At 39.6% G+C, this 19,311-nt stretch overlaps 1 protein-coding gene across 2 annotated transcripts in view; it reads left to right on the top strand.

Moving 5' to 3' along the window:
* Window positions 1-19,311, top strand: part of LOC311091194 (P2X purinoceptor 4a-like) — a 28,112-nt gene that overhangs the window by 5,257 nt on the left and 3,544 nt on the right. For both annotated transcript variants that reach the window (XM_084127014.1, XM_084127015.1), the window contains exons 3-9: window positions 3,314-3,385; window positions 3,675-3,747; window positions 3,843-3,939; window positions 4,056-4,136; window positions 4,313-4,454; window positions 4,602-4,732; window positions 14,497-14,590. In XM_084127014.1, the coding sequence (XP_083983140.1) occupies window positions 3,314-3,385; window positions 3,675-3,747; window positions 3,843-3,939; window positions 4,056-4,136; window positions 4,313-4,454; window positions 4,602-4,732; window positions 14,497-14,590 (690 nt within the window). The remainder of the gene's footprint in view (window positions 1-3,313; window positions 3,386-3,674; window positions 3,748-3,842; window positions 3,940-4,055; window positions 4,137-4,312; window positions 4,455-4,601; window positions 4,733-14,496; window positions 14,591-19,311) is intronic.

The following is a 19,311-nucleotide window of genomic DNA, read 5'->3' as shown; positions in this document are numbered from 1 at the left end:
TTGCGCTTAAGTGACACTTGATGATGTAAAGCCAATTAAAAGTTCCTATTTTTGCCCTTCGAAATATTATAGTAGTTAAAAGACATGGCTACAAGTGAGACTGTGTATTGTGATTCTGTACTATTCTGCTAGTTGAAAATGTATTATGCAGTAACTTAATATTACTCTGAGAGTGTATGATTTATGTGCATACATGTCAGTCACTCTTTTTTTATAGTCTGTGGTCCGTCAGCGCGGCATCGCTTGTCAAGTTCGTAGAGAGCTTATTCGGTCCATTTTAAATTCTGATTTTGGCCGCCTCTCAAATGGGTTAAACCATAGATATATTGCCTATGAAGTTCAAGTAAATGCACTAGAAAATCTGCGCTCATTCAAAGATGTGCATTTATTGCATGGACGGAGAAAGCGCCGACACCTGCAAGATTTCATCTGACGGTACATAAGCATATTATAATCTATCTGTCCTGTGAGAGCAGAACGAACGAGCCTTTATTGACGTTTTTAAATCTGAAAACTCCAAAAAGCAACAAAATTGTCAGACATCCATTAGTGCATGTTCACAGAGGAAAACAACTGAAATACAGCGCTGGTTGTTCTCTCGAACGATACTCGACGACAACGACAGAATCCTAAGCCGTGGGCGAAGTAATGGGTGTATTAAATTGTATGAAATAATCCCGAAAAAAATCACAAAACACTGCAGAGATGGCAAGTTTAGCAGCTAACATTAGCTGAGGTGAAGTGACGGCTAGTAACAGCAGACAAACGGCTAGCATTGACATCAGCGGCAATCCACCTGTCACTCAAGTGGCCACACCCTTAATTATGCATAACTTTAAATATTAATCAACTAAACGGTTGAGTTATAAAAAAATTCACCCCCCTCACAGTTGTTATGAAGGGCAAAATTAGCTGAAAAGACCAAAGCCACATAGAGAACCAGGCTGTAAAGATGTTTTTTTTTTTCTACTGTAAAGTTGGTAATTTTAACATGGGGGAGATACAGATTTGACTCACTTCTGCAGCCAGCCTCAAGTGGCCAGTTGATGAATTGCAGTTTAACTCACTTCCGTGTTGGTTTCAAGAGAGAGACGGGGAGGTTGCCGTTTGGAAGAACCCTGTTCTTTCCAGACGTGCACGAGCACGTGGTGAAGTCGTGGGCTGCACCCCAATCAGGGAGCTCGCTCACTCATAACATGGTGCATGTACTTTTAAATAACCATAACTTGCTAAATTTTCTACCGATTTTCAAACTGTTTGGTTTGTTCTAAACGTCAGAGATGTAGTTATGACACTGCATACATATGAATAATTATAACAATGGACTTCCATACGAAAGAATTATAGCCACGTTAAAAACGTTTGTAAGAAACCAAACTGTTTGTAAATCCGTCAAGATTTCAGCGAGATAAGAGGATTTGTGTGCGTGCTGATCACTCACCTTAATTCACAGCTTCACTGTGACAAGATGGCCGCCGGTGATGCCTTTCGAGACTCCGCCTTAAGACATCTAGCCTTATATGGATATCTATGGACCCGCCTATAGGCAAACATTACTAACGCACTCTTTAAAGGGTAACTAAACCTTAAACCAACTTTTTTTTAGTTAATGATCTGTAAGACTGGGTCTTTATTAATGCTGTTCATTGATTCAAGTAATTTTTTTTACATTTGTGTTTAAAGTGTTTTAATTCTACAAAATATGGTGTAAAAATGTATGAGTGCTGCCCTCTTCAGGTTGAATGGTGGCTACTGCAGTTGAATTTTCTTATTGAAAGTTGTGGTTCCCTCTGGGTGGAGTCAGGCTCTGACCAGGGGTTTAGTTACCCTTTAAAGGGACACTCCACCCATTTGCATTAAGCTTTGCATTGTTAGAAACCCAGTCATACTATTGAATGGTCGTGCAACACTCTCTCATTTTCCCCTGAGACGGGAGAAATCCGTTATTTACCTCTTACACTTCCTCCTACAATGACGCAAAAATCGTCATTTTGCGTCATTGTAGGAGGAAGTGTAAGAGGGGGGATTTCTGTTGAGACTACAAGCACTAGTTCCTCATCTCTCCAATCTTTCCCAGGGGCGGGACCCGCTCACGCTACAGACCTATTACAGATCAGTGGGTGGGACTTTACTCTCTGAAACTGAAAGCAATATCCTCCATCTTGTTTGAAGCTAAGCTAACAGGCGCTGTGGAGACAGATATAAAGTTATGACAACAGCGGAGGAGAGTACTCAATATGATATAGAAGAAGAGGATTTCGGAAGTCTGATGCTTGAATCAGGTGTTTGTGGCTACCTTTACAAGCCGCATTATAGCGAAGAGCAGCCGAGGCAGAAGACCTGCCTGCCGCGGACGAGGAGCCCGGACTGGCTCGAGTTAGGGCGGACTGGTGGCGCCGGTGATCTCACTATGAAACTACGAACCGCTACGAACACAGAGATAGAGTCCGTCTGCGGCAAAGAATTTCAACGATGACAATTTCTCCTGGACGAAATCTCTGAATCAGACGAGGACACGGACGTTTGTGTTGTGAACTATCCTTGTTTCGCACCGCATATGTTCTGACTGAACATCCAGGTACCATGCAATAATTCACCTTTTCGAAAGAAATACAAACGAGGAGTAATGCACTAATGAGTTCGCCAACTAACTAGACATTTTGTGTGAAATGAATTTCAAGCTCTGGTGGTAGCTAGCCTTGTAGACGGAAGAGTGATTTCTCTTATAGGCAGATATGCGCTTTCTGGATTAGTGGGAGTGGCTTGTGGAGCTGTGCAATGTGGTGCATTGTGGGAGTTGTTGTCTTTCATACAAATGCGTCCTGAAGTTATTTTTTGTCTTTCCTCGGTCACGAAGGCACCAAATTCAAAATTTATTTTACATTTCGACTACATATATGACCCACTTTAAATAAAAAACAATGTTCAAATGGGTGGAATGCCCCTTTAAATATGGTAAACTTGCGTCACTGGTGTGAGTGAGTGGAGGCGGGACAAATTAGCATATTCATAGATCCGCGTATACTAAATCAAGTAAGGGTGTCGAGTTACATTCAAGCTATTTTAATGCTTGAAGACATTTTTTTCTTTCCCACAGGATTTACGTTTAAATATGTCATTTTGGTGATCAAAGATGAGTTTTATCTGATAAAATGTCTTTCTGCTCTTTGTTGGATTCGCTGAACATTCTATTGGCCAACATGTATGCAGTCTGGGATAGTCACATTCTATCAACATGCCTTTAGACATCTAATACTCATGAAGAAGTATTTCAGGTGTCATTGATCACAATCACATGTTTTGCATGTTGCAGGAGGACAGTTCTTTCTTCCTGATGACCAACATGATCTTCACACCAAACCAAACACAGTCAAAATGTGCAGAGGTGAGACATGAAGAAAGTGTGCTCTCTCATAATCTTTCCTCTTCTTTGAGCTTCCATTTAGACACAGGCACAAACACAACTAAAAATACATCTCAAAACAAATTCCGAATAATATATAACATTATATCAATGTCATTCAACTTATTGAATGACCATAAAAGATTTGGCTGTTCATTTATTTTAAAACTAAATCAACTGATTTGACATTTACCTGTCTTTGGCTTAGTATTACATTTATGATTTTTTTTTTTGTATTACATTACTTGGTATTAATTTTAATTTCATTTAGTATCCAACCCCGAAATCCATTTGCACATCTGATATGAACTGCACCAAAGGCTTTAAAGATGCTCGAGGGAATGGTATGGCTCAATCTGTACACTGCATACAAAATATTAAGTTTTGTGACTTGAAATCCATGCAGTACTGACTATTAAGACATGCCTCTCTGTTTTAGGTGTTCAGACAGGTAGATGTGTCGATTTCTCAGACTCAGTGAAGACATGTGAGGTGTTGGCCTGGTGTCCTCTGGAGAAGAAAGTCGAACCTCCGAAGTAAAACTCCCACCACTCACCATCTCAAACTAAAAAAAATACACGTTGAAACTTATTTCTTAGTTTTAGCAGTAAAGTTATTCATAATATTCATGTTTTTTGCCTTGATATTTCAGTCCAGCACTCCTGGCAGATGCTGAAAACTTCACGATACTCATAAAGAATAATATTCAATTCACCAAATTTAACTTCAACAAGTATGTTCATCTTTGTTCATCATCAGAGAGATTGTCTTTATCTTACACATAATTCAGCACCACTTTTTTTGTATTTTAACTACAAATGTGCAACAGAAGAGCTGCAAATCAAACATATACATTTTACTTAATAAAGTGAGTTAATTTAGTGTTGCTTATTTCTTTATTTCTTGCAGAAGGAATATCCTACCAAACATGAGCAGCTCCTACTTGGCAAACTGTGTGTTCAACAGGAATACTGACCCTATCTGCCCAATTTTCAGAATCAAAGATATTTTTGAAGAAGCTGGAGAGGATTTTCAGACCATGGCAGTCTATGTCAGAAACTAATTTTATTTTTTATTTGACATTGATCTTATCATGAATAAGCTTTAATCCCCTTATGATACTCTGTTGATGAATATGTGTTTTGTTGGTACACTGCTGTAGAACTGACTGACATCTTTAAGTGTTTTCTGTGCTCAGGGGGGAATAATGGCAGTGCAAATCCAGTGGGATTGTGACCTGGATATTGACTCGTGTGCTCCCCAGTACTCCTTCCGCAGAATAGACAAGAAGGAACCAGAAAGTACTAAAACCCCAGTGTACAACTTACGGTAAAATATGTTTATACTGTAACTATGTAGGGCCTGTTCCGTCCTGTGTGTTCGGTCTTTTCAGTGTGGCAAAGTAATATAATTCCAATTAAATTTTTATCCATTTTATCACAACCTCGAATTTAGGTAAGGATGCCAATTAGTTATTGACCATTTATATAATAATTTATCTACACGCTTGATTATTCTATTTAACTCTTTATTGAAATCACTCACATTCGGATTCCTATAACACTTCGAGTCTCGCACCAGCCAGAGATACGGATCATATAATCACAAACTCGTCGGTCTTGGTCATTAGACAGAGGCAATTAACTTTAGATGTTACACCATGCTTGCTTATTTCTAATAGTGTGCTATTTCAGCCCGATCTCATCCCAAGGCGTCATATACTGACGCTTTTGACATTTCGTCTACATCCAACGCACATGGCACCCTTTAGCGTCAATATGAGACGCAGATAGATATGGGCCAGAAGGCGCCTCCTAGCGGTCTAACCCTAACCCTACCCCAGACCTAAACCTACCCATAACTGAACAAACCTCTGTGCGTGTCATATTGACGCTAAAGGGTTGCCATGTGCGTTGGATGTAGACGAAATGTCAAAAGCGTCAGTATATGACGCCCTAGGATGAGAATGCGTTGGCTATTTAGTGCCCATAGATCTGTACACACTTAATTAAGGTAAGACTATATCTAATGAGATGTCATGACCATTACCATATAAATAAGCTGACCAACTTTAGTTACCTTAAAAGTGAAGTTTGTAATTTCTGCACTACTAACAGCACCAATCAGAATTCCAAAATTTTTTCCAAACAGGTTTCAAACAAATGCGTTCTATTGACCAACATGTATGCAGTCTGGGATAGTTACATTCTATCAACATGCCTTTAGACATTAGAAAGGGGTCACTTGCGCTTCAGCCTGGCTGGTGCTCTCGGAACAGGACGCAAAAATCAACAAAGGAAACCCAAGGTCTCGCTAGGACCAAGGAACAGAACCGGAGCACACAGCGTTTTAAATAATTTATTGGTACAAAACGACTAATGTTTCGACGCCCATGCGTCTTCTTCAGAGTCAAACAGTCAATGACAACGATGTACAGATTTTAAAAGAATCAAAGCTCAAAACATTGGCCACTGGCCTAAATGGGTGTGGTACATCAATTAGCCAATCTTATACAAGAGATCAGATGTGGACCCAAAAAAAAAAAAAAAAAAAAAAAAAAATGATATAAATAAATAAACACCTTCAAAAAAAAAAGAAAAAAAGAAAGAAATAAAGAAACAAAGAAATAAATAACAGATTATAAAATAAATAATAATAAAAAAACACAAATTCACTAGCAACATGTATACAAGTACCTCAAAGTGTGAACTATAAAAAACACGAGAGACCCAATTCCTCATTAAGACCATTAGGTTCCACTGTATTAAGAGTGAAAATCCAGAACGCCTCTCTTTGTAGTAGGGACTTCACTATATCACCTCCTCGTTGGGAGGGTAGAATTTTTTCAATACCCCAAAATTTCAAGGACGCATTGGAGCCATGATTGGCTTGTACATAGTGTCTCGCAATTGCATAATCCATATTACGTCTCTGCAGCTTATGAACGAGCCAAATCGATGCTACGATCACATCTCTTGATTAAAACTAAACGCGCTTCAAAACAAAGACTGTGTTTCTCCACAGAATTTTCTCATATTGGTGGAGAAACTAAACATGTTATTAAGAAACACTGGCATATCCTGCAGAGCGATCCAGCTCTTAAAGATATATGCGCAGAACCGCCACTCATTACTTTTAAGCGCCCTCACTCACTGAGAGACAGGTTGGTTCATACGACCATGAGCCCTCCACCAAAACCTACGTGGTTGCCGGCTCCTCCTTTGGGTTTTTACAGATGTGGGCATTGTACCCATTGCTCCAAGTCAAATGACACAAAGCAATTTTTCCATCCTCAGTCAGGTTAAAAATACAAGATTAATTCTTTTATTAATTGTAACACCACCCATGTGATTTATATGTTGAAATGTCCATGTGGTATGGTGTATATAGGTCAGACTAAACGCTCCCTTAAATTACGTATTGCAGAACACAAAGCAGCAATTCGGAACCGTAATATGGATTATGCAATTGCGAGACACTATGTACAAGCCAATCATGGCTCCAATGCGTCCTTGAAATTTTGGGGTATTGAAAAAATTCTACCCTCCCAACGAGGTGGTGATATAGTGAAGTCCCTACTACAAAGAGAGGCGTTCTGGATTTTCACTCTTAATACAGTGGAACCTAATGGTCTTAATGAGGAATTGGGTCTCTCATGTTTTTTATAGTTCACACTTTGAGGTACTTGTATACATGTTGCTAGTGAATTTGTGTGTTTTTTGTTTGTTTTGTTTTTCCAATAATCTGTTATTTATTTATTTCAAATTTTTTTTGAAGGGGTTTATTTATATAATATTTTTTATTGGTCCACATCTGATTGCTTGTATAAGATTGGCTAATTGATGTACCACACCCATTTAGGCCAGTGGCCAATGTTTTGAGCTTTGATTCTTTTAAAATCTGTACATCGTTGTCATTGACTGTTTGACTCTGAAGACGACGCATGGGCGTCGAAACGTTAGTCGTTTTGTACCAATAAATTATTTAAAACGCTGTGTGCTCCGGTTCTGTTCCTTGGTCTTAATCTAGATACCTTTGTTCCCCTGAGGTCACGCAAGGTTACTTTTGCTCGCACTGCTCCATGGTATAATGACAATCTGCGCACTAAGGCTGCCTGTTGGAAAATGGAGCAAAAAGGCATCTCACTGGCTTGAATGTCACCTAGTGACCAACGTTAAATAGACTCAGGTCCCAGCCACAGAAACCCAAAAGACAGTCAAGGTTGCATACAAATACACTTTATTGATGGGCCAGCAAGCACTAAATAGGAAACACTGATACATAGGAGAAAGAGTTCACTAAAATCAAGTCTCTGAAACCCTTTTTGAGAGAGGTTAAGATTCAGTGACTGGGTAGCTTCTCAGTGGTTTGCTCCAGCTGTCCTCCCTCAAAACAGTCAAACGGACGCGTCCAGAGGATCACGTAGTCATCAGATCCACAGGAGAAAAAAAAAGTTATGGTACTCCAGGCAGCAAGCAGCGAGCATTGAGGGAGTTTGAAGATAGCCACAGTCTTCAGGCCAACACCACACACTGGAACCCAGGATGGGTATTGCTGAGGCTAGAAGCAACCACAATGAACACCAACACCACAGATAGCAGAAGAACACACAATCACACTGTGTGGTAGTAAAATATAGTTACGGCCCTTCAGGCAAGAATAGAGAGCATTGAGGGAGGTTCAAAGATAGCCACACAGTCTTCATGCCAACGCCACACACTGGAACCACAGGATGGGTATTGCTGAGGCTAGAAGCAACCACAATGAACACCGACACCACAGATAGCAGAAGAACACACAATCACACTGTGTGGTAGTAAAATATAGTTACAGCCCTTCAGGCAACAATAGCGAGTGTTGAGAAAATCCAACTGCAGTACACTGGTGTTCAAGCAGCAAGGCCTGGGAACCTGGACTTCAGTTACAGAGCAGGAGTGCGCATTGAACACAATGGCAACCACCACACCACACCAAACCAAACCAAACAACCACAACCACAACCACAACCACCACCACAACCACCACCACCACAACCACCACCACCACAATCACCAAACTATAAATAGATTGCTTCAAGTTAAAGCTGTTACTACCATGCCTGTTTCTCAGCAGCTGTGTAACTCTTTTCTTCATTTCTTCAATTCAAAAATTGATAACGTACATAAACAGATTTCTGTCTCATCTGTTTCTACTCTTTCATTCCACTGTCCACCTGGGTTCACTGGTACATTTCTAACCAACTTTCCTCTTCTTGATACTGAGACTCTTAAAAGGGAGGCATCTAGCATGAAATCTTCCACTTGCTTGCTTGATCCTATTCCCACATGCTTATTTAAATCATGTCCTGTGCCCGGCTGTTCTCAGTATTATGAACGACTCTTTGCAGACTGGGGATGTACCAGCAGCATTAAAGATTGCTGCGGTAACTCCAGTACCTAAAAAAGAGAATGTATATGATTTTAATAATTATTGTCCTATTTCAAACCTTCCGTTTCTGGCAAAAATACTTGAGCGTATTGTTGCCTCTCATTTGTGTAACCATATCATGATTAATAACCTTTTTGAACCACTTCAGTCAGGGTACTGAGACGGCCTTGGATAAAGTCACCAATGATTTGTTGATGGCTTCTGACTCTGGTGCAACATCTATTCTCATTCTTCTAGACTTAAGAGCCGCTTTTGACACTGTTTGATCACAGTCTATTGCTTACACACCTTGAGAGAGTGTCTGGTGTGTCAGGGACAGTTTTAAAGTGGTTTAGATCCTATTTTGCTGACCGTTCCCAGTTCATCAATGGGTGACCAACTCCAAACTCGGGTCAGGCCTTCAGACTGTTCTGACTCGAGTTGCTATATCTTTTCAGACTGATTTGACTTTCAGTTTTCTTATAAATTAATATTAAAAATCATAAAAATCCCATTGACTTTCATTGCAGACTGTTCAAATTGAGCCAAGGCTACGGTGGCCCAGTTGTGCACAAACACAAAAACTAAAATCTAAACTCCCTGAAGCCCTAGACTCTATCTATCTAACTTATCTATCTATCTTTCTAACTTACTTATCTATCTATCTTTCTTTCTAACTAAACTATCTATCTTTCTTTCTTTTTAACTAATCTATCTATCTTTCTAACCAACTAATCTTCCATTCTTTCCTCCTAACTAATTTTTCTTTCTTTCTTTCTTTCTTTCTTTCTTTCTTTCTTTCTTTCTTTCTTTCTTTCTAATCTATCTATCTTTCTAATTTACTAATCTATCTTTCTTTATTTCTAACTAATCTATCTATCTTTCTAACTAATCTATCTCTCTTTCTTTCTAACTAATCAATCTTTCCTTCTCTCTTTCTAACTAATATTTCTTTCTTTCTAACTAATCAATCTTTCTTTCTTTCTTTCTTACTAATCTTTCTTTCTTTTTTTCTAACGAATTTTTCTTTCTTTCTTTCTTTCTTTCTTTCTTTCTCTCTTTCTTTCTTTCTTTCTAACTAATCTTCCATTCTTTCCTTCTAACTAATTTTTCTTTCTTTCTTTCTTTCTTTCTTTCTTTCTTTCTTTCTTTCTTTCTTTCTTTCTTTCTAACTAATCTTTCTTTATTTCTAACTAATCTATCTTTCTTTCTTTCTAACTAATCTATCTTTCTTTCTAACTAATCTATCTTTCTTTCTTTATAACTAATCCTTCTATCTTTCTTTCTTTATAACTAATCTATCTTTCTTTCTAACTAATCTATCTATCTTTCTTTCCTTCTAACTAATCTATCTTTCTTTCTAACTAATCTATCTTTCTTTCTTTCTAACTAATCCTTCTTTCTTTCTTTCTTTCTTTCTTTCTTTCTTTCTTTCTAACTAATCCATCTTTCGGTTTCACTTTATTTTGATGGTCCCTTTAACACATTCTGTTGCCTAGAAGTAACATTGCACCTACATGTCTACTAACTCTCATTAGAGTATTAGTAGAGTATTAGTAGACTGGTAGGGTTAGGATTAGAATAAGTTGACATGTAGTTGCAAAGTTACTTATAGTCAGTAGAGTGTCTGTTGGAGGACCATCACAATAAAGAGTTAGCAGATATTAAGCAGACAGTACACTAATAGCCTAATGAGAGTTAGTTGACATGTAGTTGCAAAGTTACTTATAGTCAACAATGTTCAAAAGGGACCATCAAAATAAAGTGTTACCCATCTTTCTTTCTTTCTAACTAATCCATCTTTCTTTCTTTCTTTCTTTCTTTCTTTCTTTCTTTCTTTCTTTCTTTCTAACAAATGTCTTTCTTTCTAACTAATCTTCCTTTCTTCATAACTAATCTTTCTTTCTTTCTTTCTAACTAATATTTCTTTCTAAGTAATCTATTTCTTTCTAACTAATCTTTCTTTCTTTCTTTCTAACTAATATTTCTTTCTAAGTAATCTATTTCTTTCTAACTAATCTTTCTTTCTTTCTAACTAATCTTTTTTCTTTCTTTCTAACTATTCTTTCTTTCTAACTAATCTTTTTCTTTCTTTCAACTATTCTTTCTTTCTAACTAATCTATCTATCAAACTTTAAACTACTTTAAACTTCAAACTTCTTTAAACTTCTTCAAACTCTCTGGTCCGGCTTTCTCAAGCCAACTTAAAGTTTGTCTCAACAAACTTTTTTTTTCTAGTTTCTAATAGTGTGCTATTTAGTGCTCACGGATCTGTACACACTCTTCTAAGAGACTTTATATAATCATGCCATGGTTTCCCATGTACACTTAGAATAATATTACAATAATACGAGGTTGAGGCTCACCCTATTTAGACTGGTCTAGCAACACTCTGTTGCTCTAAACGGAAATTTAATTTTTAGCCCCTACATTCAATTTGTTAGGCGGAGCTCTAAAACTTCAGTCGGCCTGCCCCAGTGCTCCACCTATTCTGAGAGTGTACTTACACTAGACATGGTTGGTTGTCTTGTATCATGCCCTGGGGTGATTTCTCCCCCTCTTTCAGTTGCTTAGTCGGTATAGGGTCTAACATACATGTTGTTGATTTAGATGATTTAACAAGTTTAGACAGTTCTTCCTCCCCTATAGCAATGAATGAATGGAATTGTTCCTCAGGGACACTAAAATGCATTGCCTGATGCAATACTGTAGTAGCACTAGGGTTGTGTTTGTTTTCTTCTAAGAGACAAAAAAATAAGCAGATCTAGCAGTTTTTAAGGCCTTTTTGTATGAAATCGTGCTCTCTGTCCACGAAATGCGAAAAAAGTCTAATTTTGTTTTCTTCCAGATACGCTCCATTTTTCCTCTTGCAACATTTCTTTAAATACTCAGACCAAGACAAAACATCCACCAAAGTGAAACATGAATTACAATAAGAATTTGCATTAATCAAGACCCCAGAGCTTGGTAGTTTAACAGCGTACCACGCTCCTGTGGCCGGCCAGTCTATAGGCAGGAACAACTTTGCCGTTCATTTTCTGAAGGTGGCTAGAAGGCTGAACCGGCTTTGTCCCCTTACTATTCCAACATCTTCAGTCCTTAGGGCCATTAGGGGCCCACCCTTCGAGCTGTTCCAGTCGGCCGAGCTGTGGCACTTTCCGCTATAGACAGCCGTCCTACTTGCTGCAGCGTCGGTCAAGTGAGTGTGTGACTTGCAAGCACTCTCTGTGAGCATGTCTTGCCTTGATTTTCTGTAAAGTCATTCTCAAACCAAGACAGATATGTACCTAACATGCTCTCTACTCCATTTAGAGCATAGGTAATTACTCTCTCTTCTGGTTTCAGAGGACAGGCAAGATTTGCACTTAATCTGCCCTATTCAGGCCTTAAGAGTATATATAGAGTGCTCTGCCCACTTCAGTTCAGGTGGTCCATAGGTTCATTAAGTTTCACTGCGTGATTCAATATGGCTTCAGTATTTGGAGAAAAAGTAGATTTCCCAAAGCGTTTAGCGAACCAAGGTTTTGTTAGTAACAAGTATGTTTCTTTCAGCCTCAGACTCCTTGAGTTTGATGCTTTAATACATGATTTTATCTCATCTCGACTAGACTACTGCAACTCAATGTATATAGGTATTAGCCAATCCTATATAAATCACTTACAAACAGTCCAAAACATAGCTGCTAGACTTCTGACTGGCACTCGTAAATATGAACACTTCACCCCGACTTAAACTCTTTGCACTGACTGTCAGTCTGTTTCAGAATAGAGTTTAAAATTTTACTCTTTGTTTTTAAGGTTTTAAATGGACTAGCACCTTCTTATCAGCTAGATGTTTAAAGTCACCAAAAAAAGTTGACCAGGCTTTTGCCATAGCTGGCCCTAAACTGTGGAACAGCCTACCACTCTCTATTAGAATAATCTTGTCAGAATCACATTTTAAAGGGATAGTTCACCCAAAAATGAAAATTCTGTCATCATTTACTCACGCTCACCCTGATAAATGTCTGTAACCAAACAGAAAGGAAAAAAAAATACTATGGAAGTCAATGGGGTCCATCAACTGTTTGGTTACAGACATTTTTCAAAATATCTTCTTTTGTGTTCAGCAGAAAAAAGAAATTCATACAGGTTTGAAACAACTTGAGGGTGAGTAAATGATGACAAAATTTTCATTTTTGGGTGAACTATCCCTTTAAAGGTGCAGTGTGTGATTTTTAGCGACATCTAGTGGTGAGGATTGCGAATTGCAAACAGTCAGTCACTCGCGGCCAATCCTTCAAATTGCAAACTCGAATGAGAAGCTACGGTGGCCGACATAGGATCGGAAGATTTTGTTGTCTGAGTCAGCAGAGAGTAGCAAGTCAAGCAATGAGGTTTCTTTATATTATATTTTATATTAAATTATATTTACTTAATTATTCAGTAAAACCACATGCAATTGCGATTGTTATTTTTACTTGTTCATCATTGTGTTAGTCTTTTATTCACTGACTTTACCATTGTCAGGGTATTGCAGGCCGAAGACGAGGAGACAGGATTTCAATACATCTGGTTTATTCACAAACTCAGATTACATGAATACTCAGGAACTTAGGAACCTCAGAAACTCAGAATCACAACAACACTCAACACCGACCTTGACACTACAACGACCGACAAAGACTGAAGGAACACACAGGACTTAAATACACAAGGAAACAGATCAGGGAAATAAGACACAGCTGGGGCAAAACAAACGAGATAACTAAATGAGGTGATAAACAGGGCACAGGTGAGACAGATGAATTAATGAACTGAATACAAATCACAAAAACAGTCCAAAAACAAACAGAAACATGACAACCATAGCCTGTTTCCATGCTAGTTAGTATAAGATAAGAGCTATGGATAAGAGCATCAAAGCAGCTAGGTAAGGGGAAATAGCTAATGTTACGATGTCCAAGGCGTCATTCAGACAGCATGTTTTTCTCCACGTTTGCAGTGTCAGAGACAACCTGAGTATTCTGCTGCATCTTTTTCTGCTGCTTCTCATTCAAGTTAGTGACGAAACACGCTCTGTAGCGCTGTTTGTTCGTTGTTGGCTACGGTAGAAACATGACGTCACGATATGTCGACCTTCATAGAAGGGGGTGCCCGCAGTTATGTAGATATAAATTACTCATTCTAAGGTAATACAAACATAACGGTTCATTAAGTAAGGTCTTTATACACCACTGAAAACATAGTTATGGATTTTATATTGCATTTCTGTCAATAGATCCTCAGAAATATCACACATTGCACCTTTAAAGCAAAATTAAAAACCTCTCTTTGAGAAGGCTTATAGTCACTGAGTCAAATGGGGTTTGTCTAAACATCAATTGTGTGTTTGTGTCTTATTGTCATATTGTTTTTTGTCTTTTAGTTTTCTTTTAAATTATATTGTTCAGCGCAATGCTCAACCACTGTTGTTTTTGGGCTTTATAATTAAATTGAGATTGACTCAGTGACTCAGTGATAAGGATGCCCATGTTGAAGAGAGTTTAAAAGCTCATTTCCATAAAAGTCCTTTGTTTTCTAAGAGTGTAGCCCTTTCTGAGTCTAGACAGCTTGGTTCCAGTCTAACAGTAACTAGTAAAGATGATTCTTCAGAAGAAGTGAACAAATGTTGCAAATAAATGGGTGTTTTTGTGTAATCTTTACAGATTTGCAAAATACTACAAGAACAGTGATGGCAAGGACACCAGGACCCTAATCAAGGGATATGGCATTCGTTTAGATGTTCTGGTTTATGGCCAGGTGAGTTTTCCAAATAAGGACAGTTCAACCTTTGTTAAAGACATTAAACTTAATATAATGCTGTTAGGGGTTAACAGTTTAGGACCCAAGGATCAGATGTTTGAAAGAAGATCCGGAGTCAGAATTATAAAAAATTGAAGAAAAGTTTTACTGAATATAGTTTGCAGTTTCATCAGCAGAGGTCAGCTTCAAGACTCACACAGGAGTTCGGAGGCAGCCCTGCTTACAGTTACAAAGATCACAGCAGTAATACCATTTCCAAAGTCTAAGCTACATCATTGCTTACAGGCTGAATGATTCTGATTGGCTAAGAAATTGATAAACATAGTAATTTTCCACACATATTCAGATAGACTAAAGCATATCTCCATAGATTTTGCAGCTGACACTCTGGCCCTGAAGTTAGGCACGTCATAACCTTCCAGGTCGCAGATTTGGGTTGCTGGCCGCCAGCATGTCCCGAACAACAACTCAGTAAATCTCCAATAATGCCAGTGGTTCCTTAACCTGTAACCAAAAAGACTAACACACACATCGACACACAGCTTTTCCAAAGGTTGGATTTGGCCAGACTCTAACTATAAACAGGAGTCTCATCTCAAAACATCAAGATAATGCGTTCTTTCTCTCAAGGATATAGGAAACTTTAGTCTAAATGGAAAGTAAGGCTTTAACTGAGAAATGGTCCCTTAAACTATAGACTTCAATGACCCCTATATGTTTTAACACGTTGAAGACCTTTCTCAAACACAAAACCAGTCCCTATTTCATTTCTGGAAGCCAGGATAAATAGGCAAGCATTGTTACTGCATTCAGATATCAAATACTGACATTAAAGAATACATGAAAAGAACATTTCAGTAATCACACTGGTAACTTCTATAACAAAGTAAAATCTCCAGAGAAGTCATTCAACTCATTTGATATTTAGAAGGAAAAATATTGATTAATACCTTGATTATAATCACTCATTACATATACTTTGAAGCAGCAAAGGATTCCAGTCCACCCCCTTCAATACAGTTATATTTTCAGAGAACAAAACATCTAGGTTACCTATTGTAACCCCCGTTCCCTGAAGGAGGGAACGAAGACATTACGTCAGTGCCTAACGAATTAGGGTCTCACCTGAGAGTCCTATAACCTTCTTGTGTTAACAGAACCATCAAATGGACATTGGCAAGCGAGATTTGCATCGCAAACCATGCCCTGTGCTGCAGGTATATAGAAATCAAGCAGAGAGACAGTCACCAAGCTTTCACTGAAGAGCCGAGCAGTGCCCGGTAGCTCAGCGGTGAGCACAGGGATTGTGACGATGTGAAGTAACGTCTCCATTTCCTCCTTCAGGGAACAGGGTTACAATAGGTAACATTGACGTTCTCATTCAGTCAGTCATTACGAGTTACGTCAGTGCCTGATTAATTGGGATCCCTCAGAAAAACGCCACAATTGCTGCACCTTCCAGTGCTCCGCATAAGCCGCCTTATCCTCCCGCACCCCTTGGACAGGGCTTACTTAAAGAAGTCAATCACTGCTGTTCCTACTTGCCCCAAACACTGGGAAAGCAGGCCTAATCCATCCAGAAAGGGATGCTACAGAGACCACATCCTGCCCGTAGGGAGGTAGCATGTGGAGTTACACATATGGACTGGCTAGAGGGCAGTACTACAAATGGAAGGTCCCTGCAGAGGATCCAACTTAGCTAGGGTGGTGGCAACACCAACATGGACGGCAGAGCGGCTCTGCCAAGAGAAAGACACGGGCTTGCCAACCGGGAAGCCGCACCATGGAAGAATACACATATGGGATCACCCGAAGGGAATTACAACATATAGAGACCTTGTCTAGCATAGGTGCTAACCACTGGGCATGCACAAAAGTGATATACCTGGCGAAGTGCTGGAGGAACACCAAGCAGGGTTCGCCATTTGGGGACTCACCTGTGGAGCAAAATAACAGACGTATCCCATCCTAGGAGAGGAAAGGCACTGCAAGCCGGACACCGAGCCCATCCACCCATATATCATCTGTTTGTAGACAACATACAGGAAGAAACAGGCTCAATTTGGAGGTTGTAGAACCTCGCAAACGTGTTAGGTGTCACCCAGCCCATAGCTCTGCAGATGTCTGCCAGCAAGGTGCTGTGCACCAACGCCCAGGAGGAGGCCACTGGTCCCTGAAAGGAGTGGTGGGAACTTTGGGCACATATCCAGGCACGTTTCGTTGACCAAAAATGTTTGCAGGTCCCGACCCTCTTAATGCAAGTGAGCGCTTGCTTAAGAGACAGGATCTTAAGAGATCCAACAGGTACAACCTCCTCGCACCGCTCAGGAACCTGATGACCAGGTCGTGCTTTCCCACAGACTTACTTTCTACTGCGTTGTGATGTGCAGTGTGTAACGGAGTACAAATACTTCGTTACTGTACTTAAGTAGAAATTTCACGTATCTGTACTTTACTTCGCTATCTAAATTTATTTCAACTTTTACTCCACTACATTTCCTAGATAAAATGTATACTTTTACTCTGATATATTTCCACTAAGCATCTTCGTTACTCGTTACTACAAAATAAAATAAGAAGAAATGTGTGCGACTGCAATAAGGGAGGTTTGGCGAATCACTGCTCCTAGATTGCATTACGCACGCTCCGCACAGCGCGCGCTCTATTTCAGTGTAATGGTTGTTTGTTGCCATACCAAAGGAGGAGGAAGCACAACTGAAACCGCCATGGAAGCACGAGCACCTACTGGAGGACCTCCTGTTATCGTAGACGACCACCCGTCAACTCTCACGCATTCACCGTGAGACGCACGCAATTGACACTTTTCACACGCTGTCATGCCACACATCCATTTTCTCACGCACAGAAAAATCGCGAAGCAAAGAGGACACGGAGACAGAGCAGGTTAGTTATGATATAAAAAAAATCTCAGCTCTCAGATTCTGTCAATTTTATTACGAAATTCAAACAATAAATACCGTTTTGGCGCTTGTAAATGTGACGTGACAGATCCCTAGCGCACGTGAACCGATCATCTCTACTATAGTAAGTTAAATAAACACGAATGAACAATGTTAAAAGAAACAGTACAACTTACCGAAATGTATATTCATCATACATAATATCGATCAATCAGTGTTTTTCAACCGCGGAAAGGGTCAGTAAAACAGCTGGAGAACAATTGTCACATAACATTTAGGTTACCTCAGGAAAGCCATTTGATGACCATAGGCTATAGCACGTTAGTTGGCTAGAAAAAAAACAGCTATAGAGAGTATTTAGCTAAATATGTGTACTATATTACATATTTATTATATTTTTACTTATATCATTAAATAAAGTTGTTATTATGATAAAAACGCATTATATTTAATTTGAATTATTTTTTAACCTTAAATAGTACTACCAGCTGATAGGGCTCTTTGTATGTTTACAGCATTAGGTGAGATTTTTTTTTCTTGAGAAAAATTAATGCCTATCTTGTGTACCTAGTATTTATCCAAATTAGTCAATATTGCATATTGTGATGCAAGATTATTTTTTTACATCCCAACAACCCGCCCCACCCACCCCACAATAAAGCCACAATAAAGTTCACAATCAAAATTCTAACCGCTTGCTTTAAAAAAAAAAAAAAAAAAAAAAAAACTTTTACTTCAATTACTTAAGTACATTAAATATCCAATGCAGGTTTGAGAGGTGGCACTCCAACAAATCTCGCGAGAATCACGACTTGCTTTACGGCACGACGTCACATACATCAACAACATATGAAGCAGCCTCTATGGAAGACACTAGCACGCATTTCAGACGTGAATCATGGCAAGTCATTTCAGTCGACGAAGAAAACGAAGAAAGCGCAGTCGGAAGAGTGCAGAGATGGCAATGCATGAATGGTATTTATGACAGTAACGTTAAATACAAGTACTCTACAGCAACTCTAGGGGTCGCTGTTTGAGAAAAACGGAAACTGCATAGTGTGCCTTTTACCCATCTTGCAGAAAGGAAAGAATGACTCAGTGCCATATGGTGCCCGGTGCCTGAGAAAGCAGGTCCTTCCTCAGGGGAATGTGCCAGGGAGGGGGGAGGAGTATGAGTTCCGGGAACCAGGTCCGGGTGGGCCAATATGGCGCTACCAGCAAGACCTGCTCCTAGTCCTTCCTGACCTTGCACAGGGACTGTGTGATTAGGCTCACTAGGGGAAATGCATACTTTCCATAGGCCCTGGGGCCAGCTGTGTGCCAGTGCATTTGTGCTGAGGGTCCCCTCAGTCAGGCAATAGAACAACTGGCAGTGGGACGTGTCCAGAGCAGCAAACATGTCTACCTGAGTGGTTCCGAAGCGCCTCCAAATTAGCTGGACCACCTGGGGGTGGAGTCTCTACTCTCCTGGGAGTGTGAGCTGTCGTGGGAGCGCGTCGGTTGCAGGATTGAGCTTGCCCGGAATATAACCTGCATCGCTTCTGACTCCAGATGAGGAGATGGCATGGCGAGTTGCGTTATGTGACAGGAGTGTAGACCACTTTGACGGTTGATGTATGCAACAGTCAATGTGTTGTCTGTCCGGATCAGTATATGCTTGTGCCGCAGCAACGTAGAAACTGGCGGAGGGCAAGGAACATTGTTAGCAACTCAATTGATAAGCTAGGCAATTGAAAAGCTACTGCAGTCAAGGTCCTGTCCAGGAGCCCAAGGTAGCATGCCTGTTGCACACGCCAC

Source organism: Abramis brama, assembly GCF_963993115.1.
Source record: "Abramis brama genome assembly, chromosome: 10".
In the NCBI taxonomy this organism is placed as follows: Eukaryota; Metazoa; Chordata; class Actinopteri; order Cypriniformes; family Leuciscidae; genus Abramis; species Abramis brama.
Note: the sequence above shows the minus strand (reverse complement) of the source record. Positions and strands in the feature narration are given on the sequence as shown.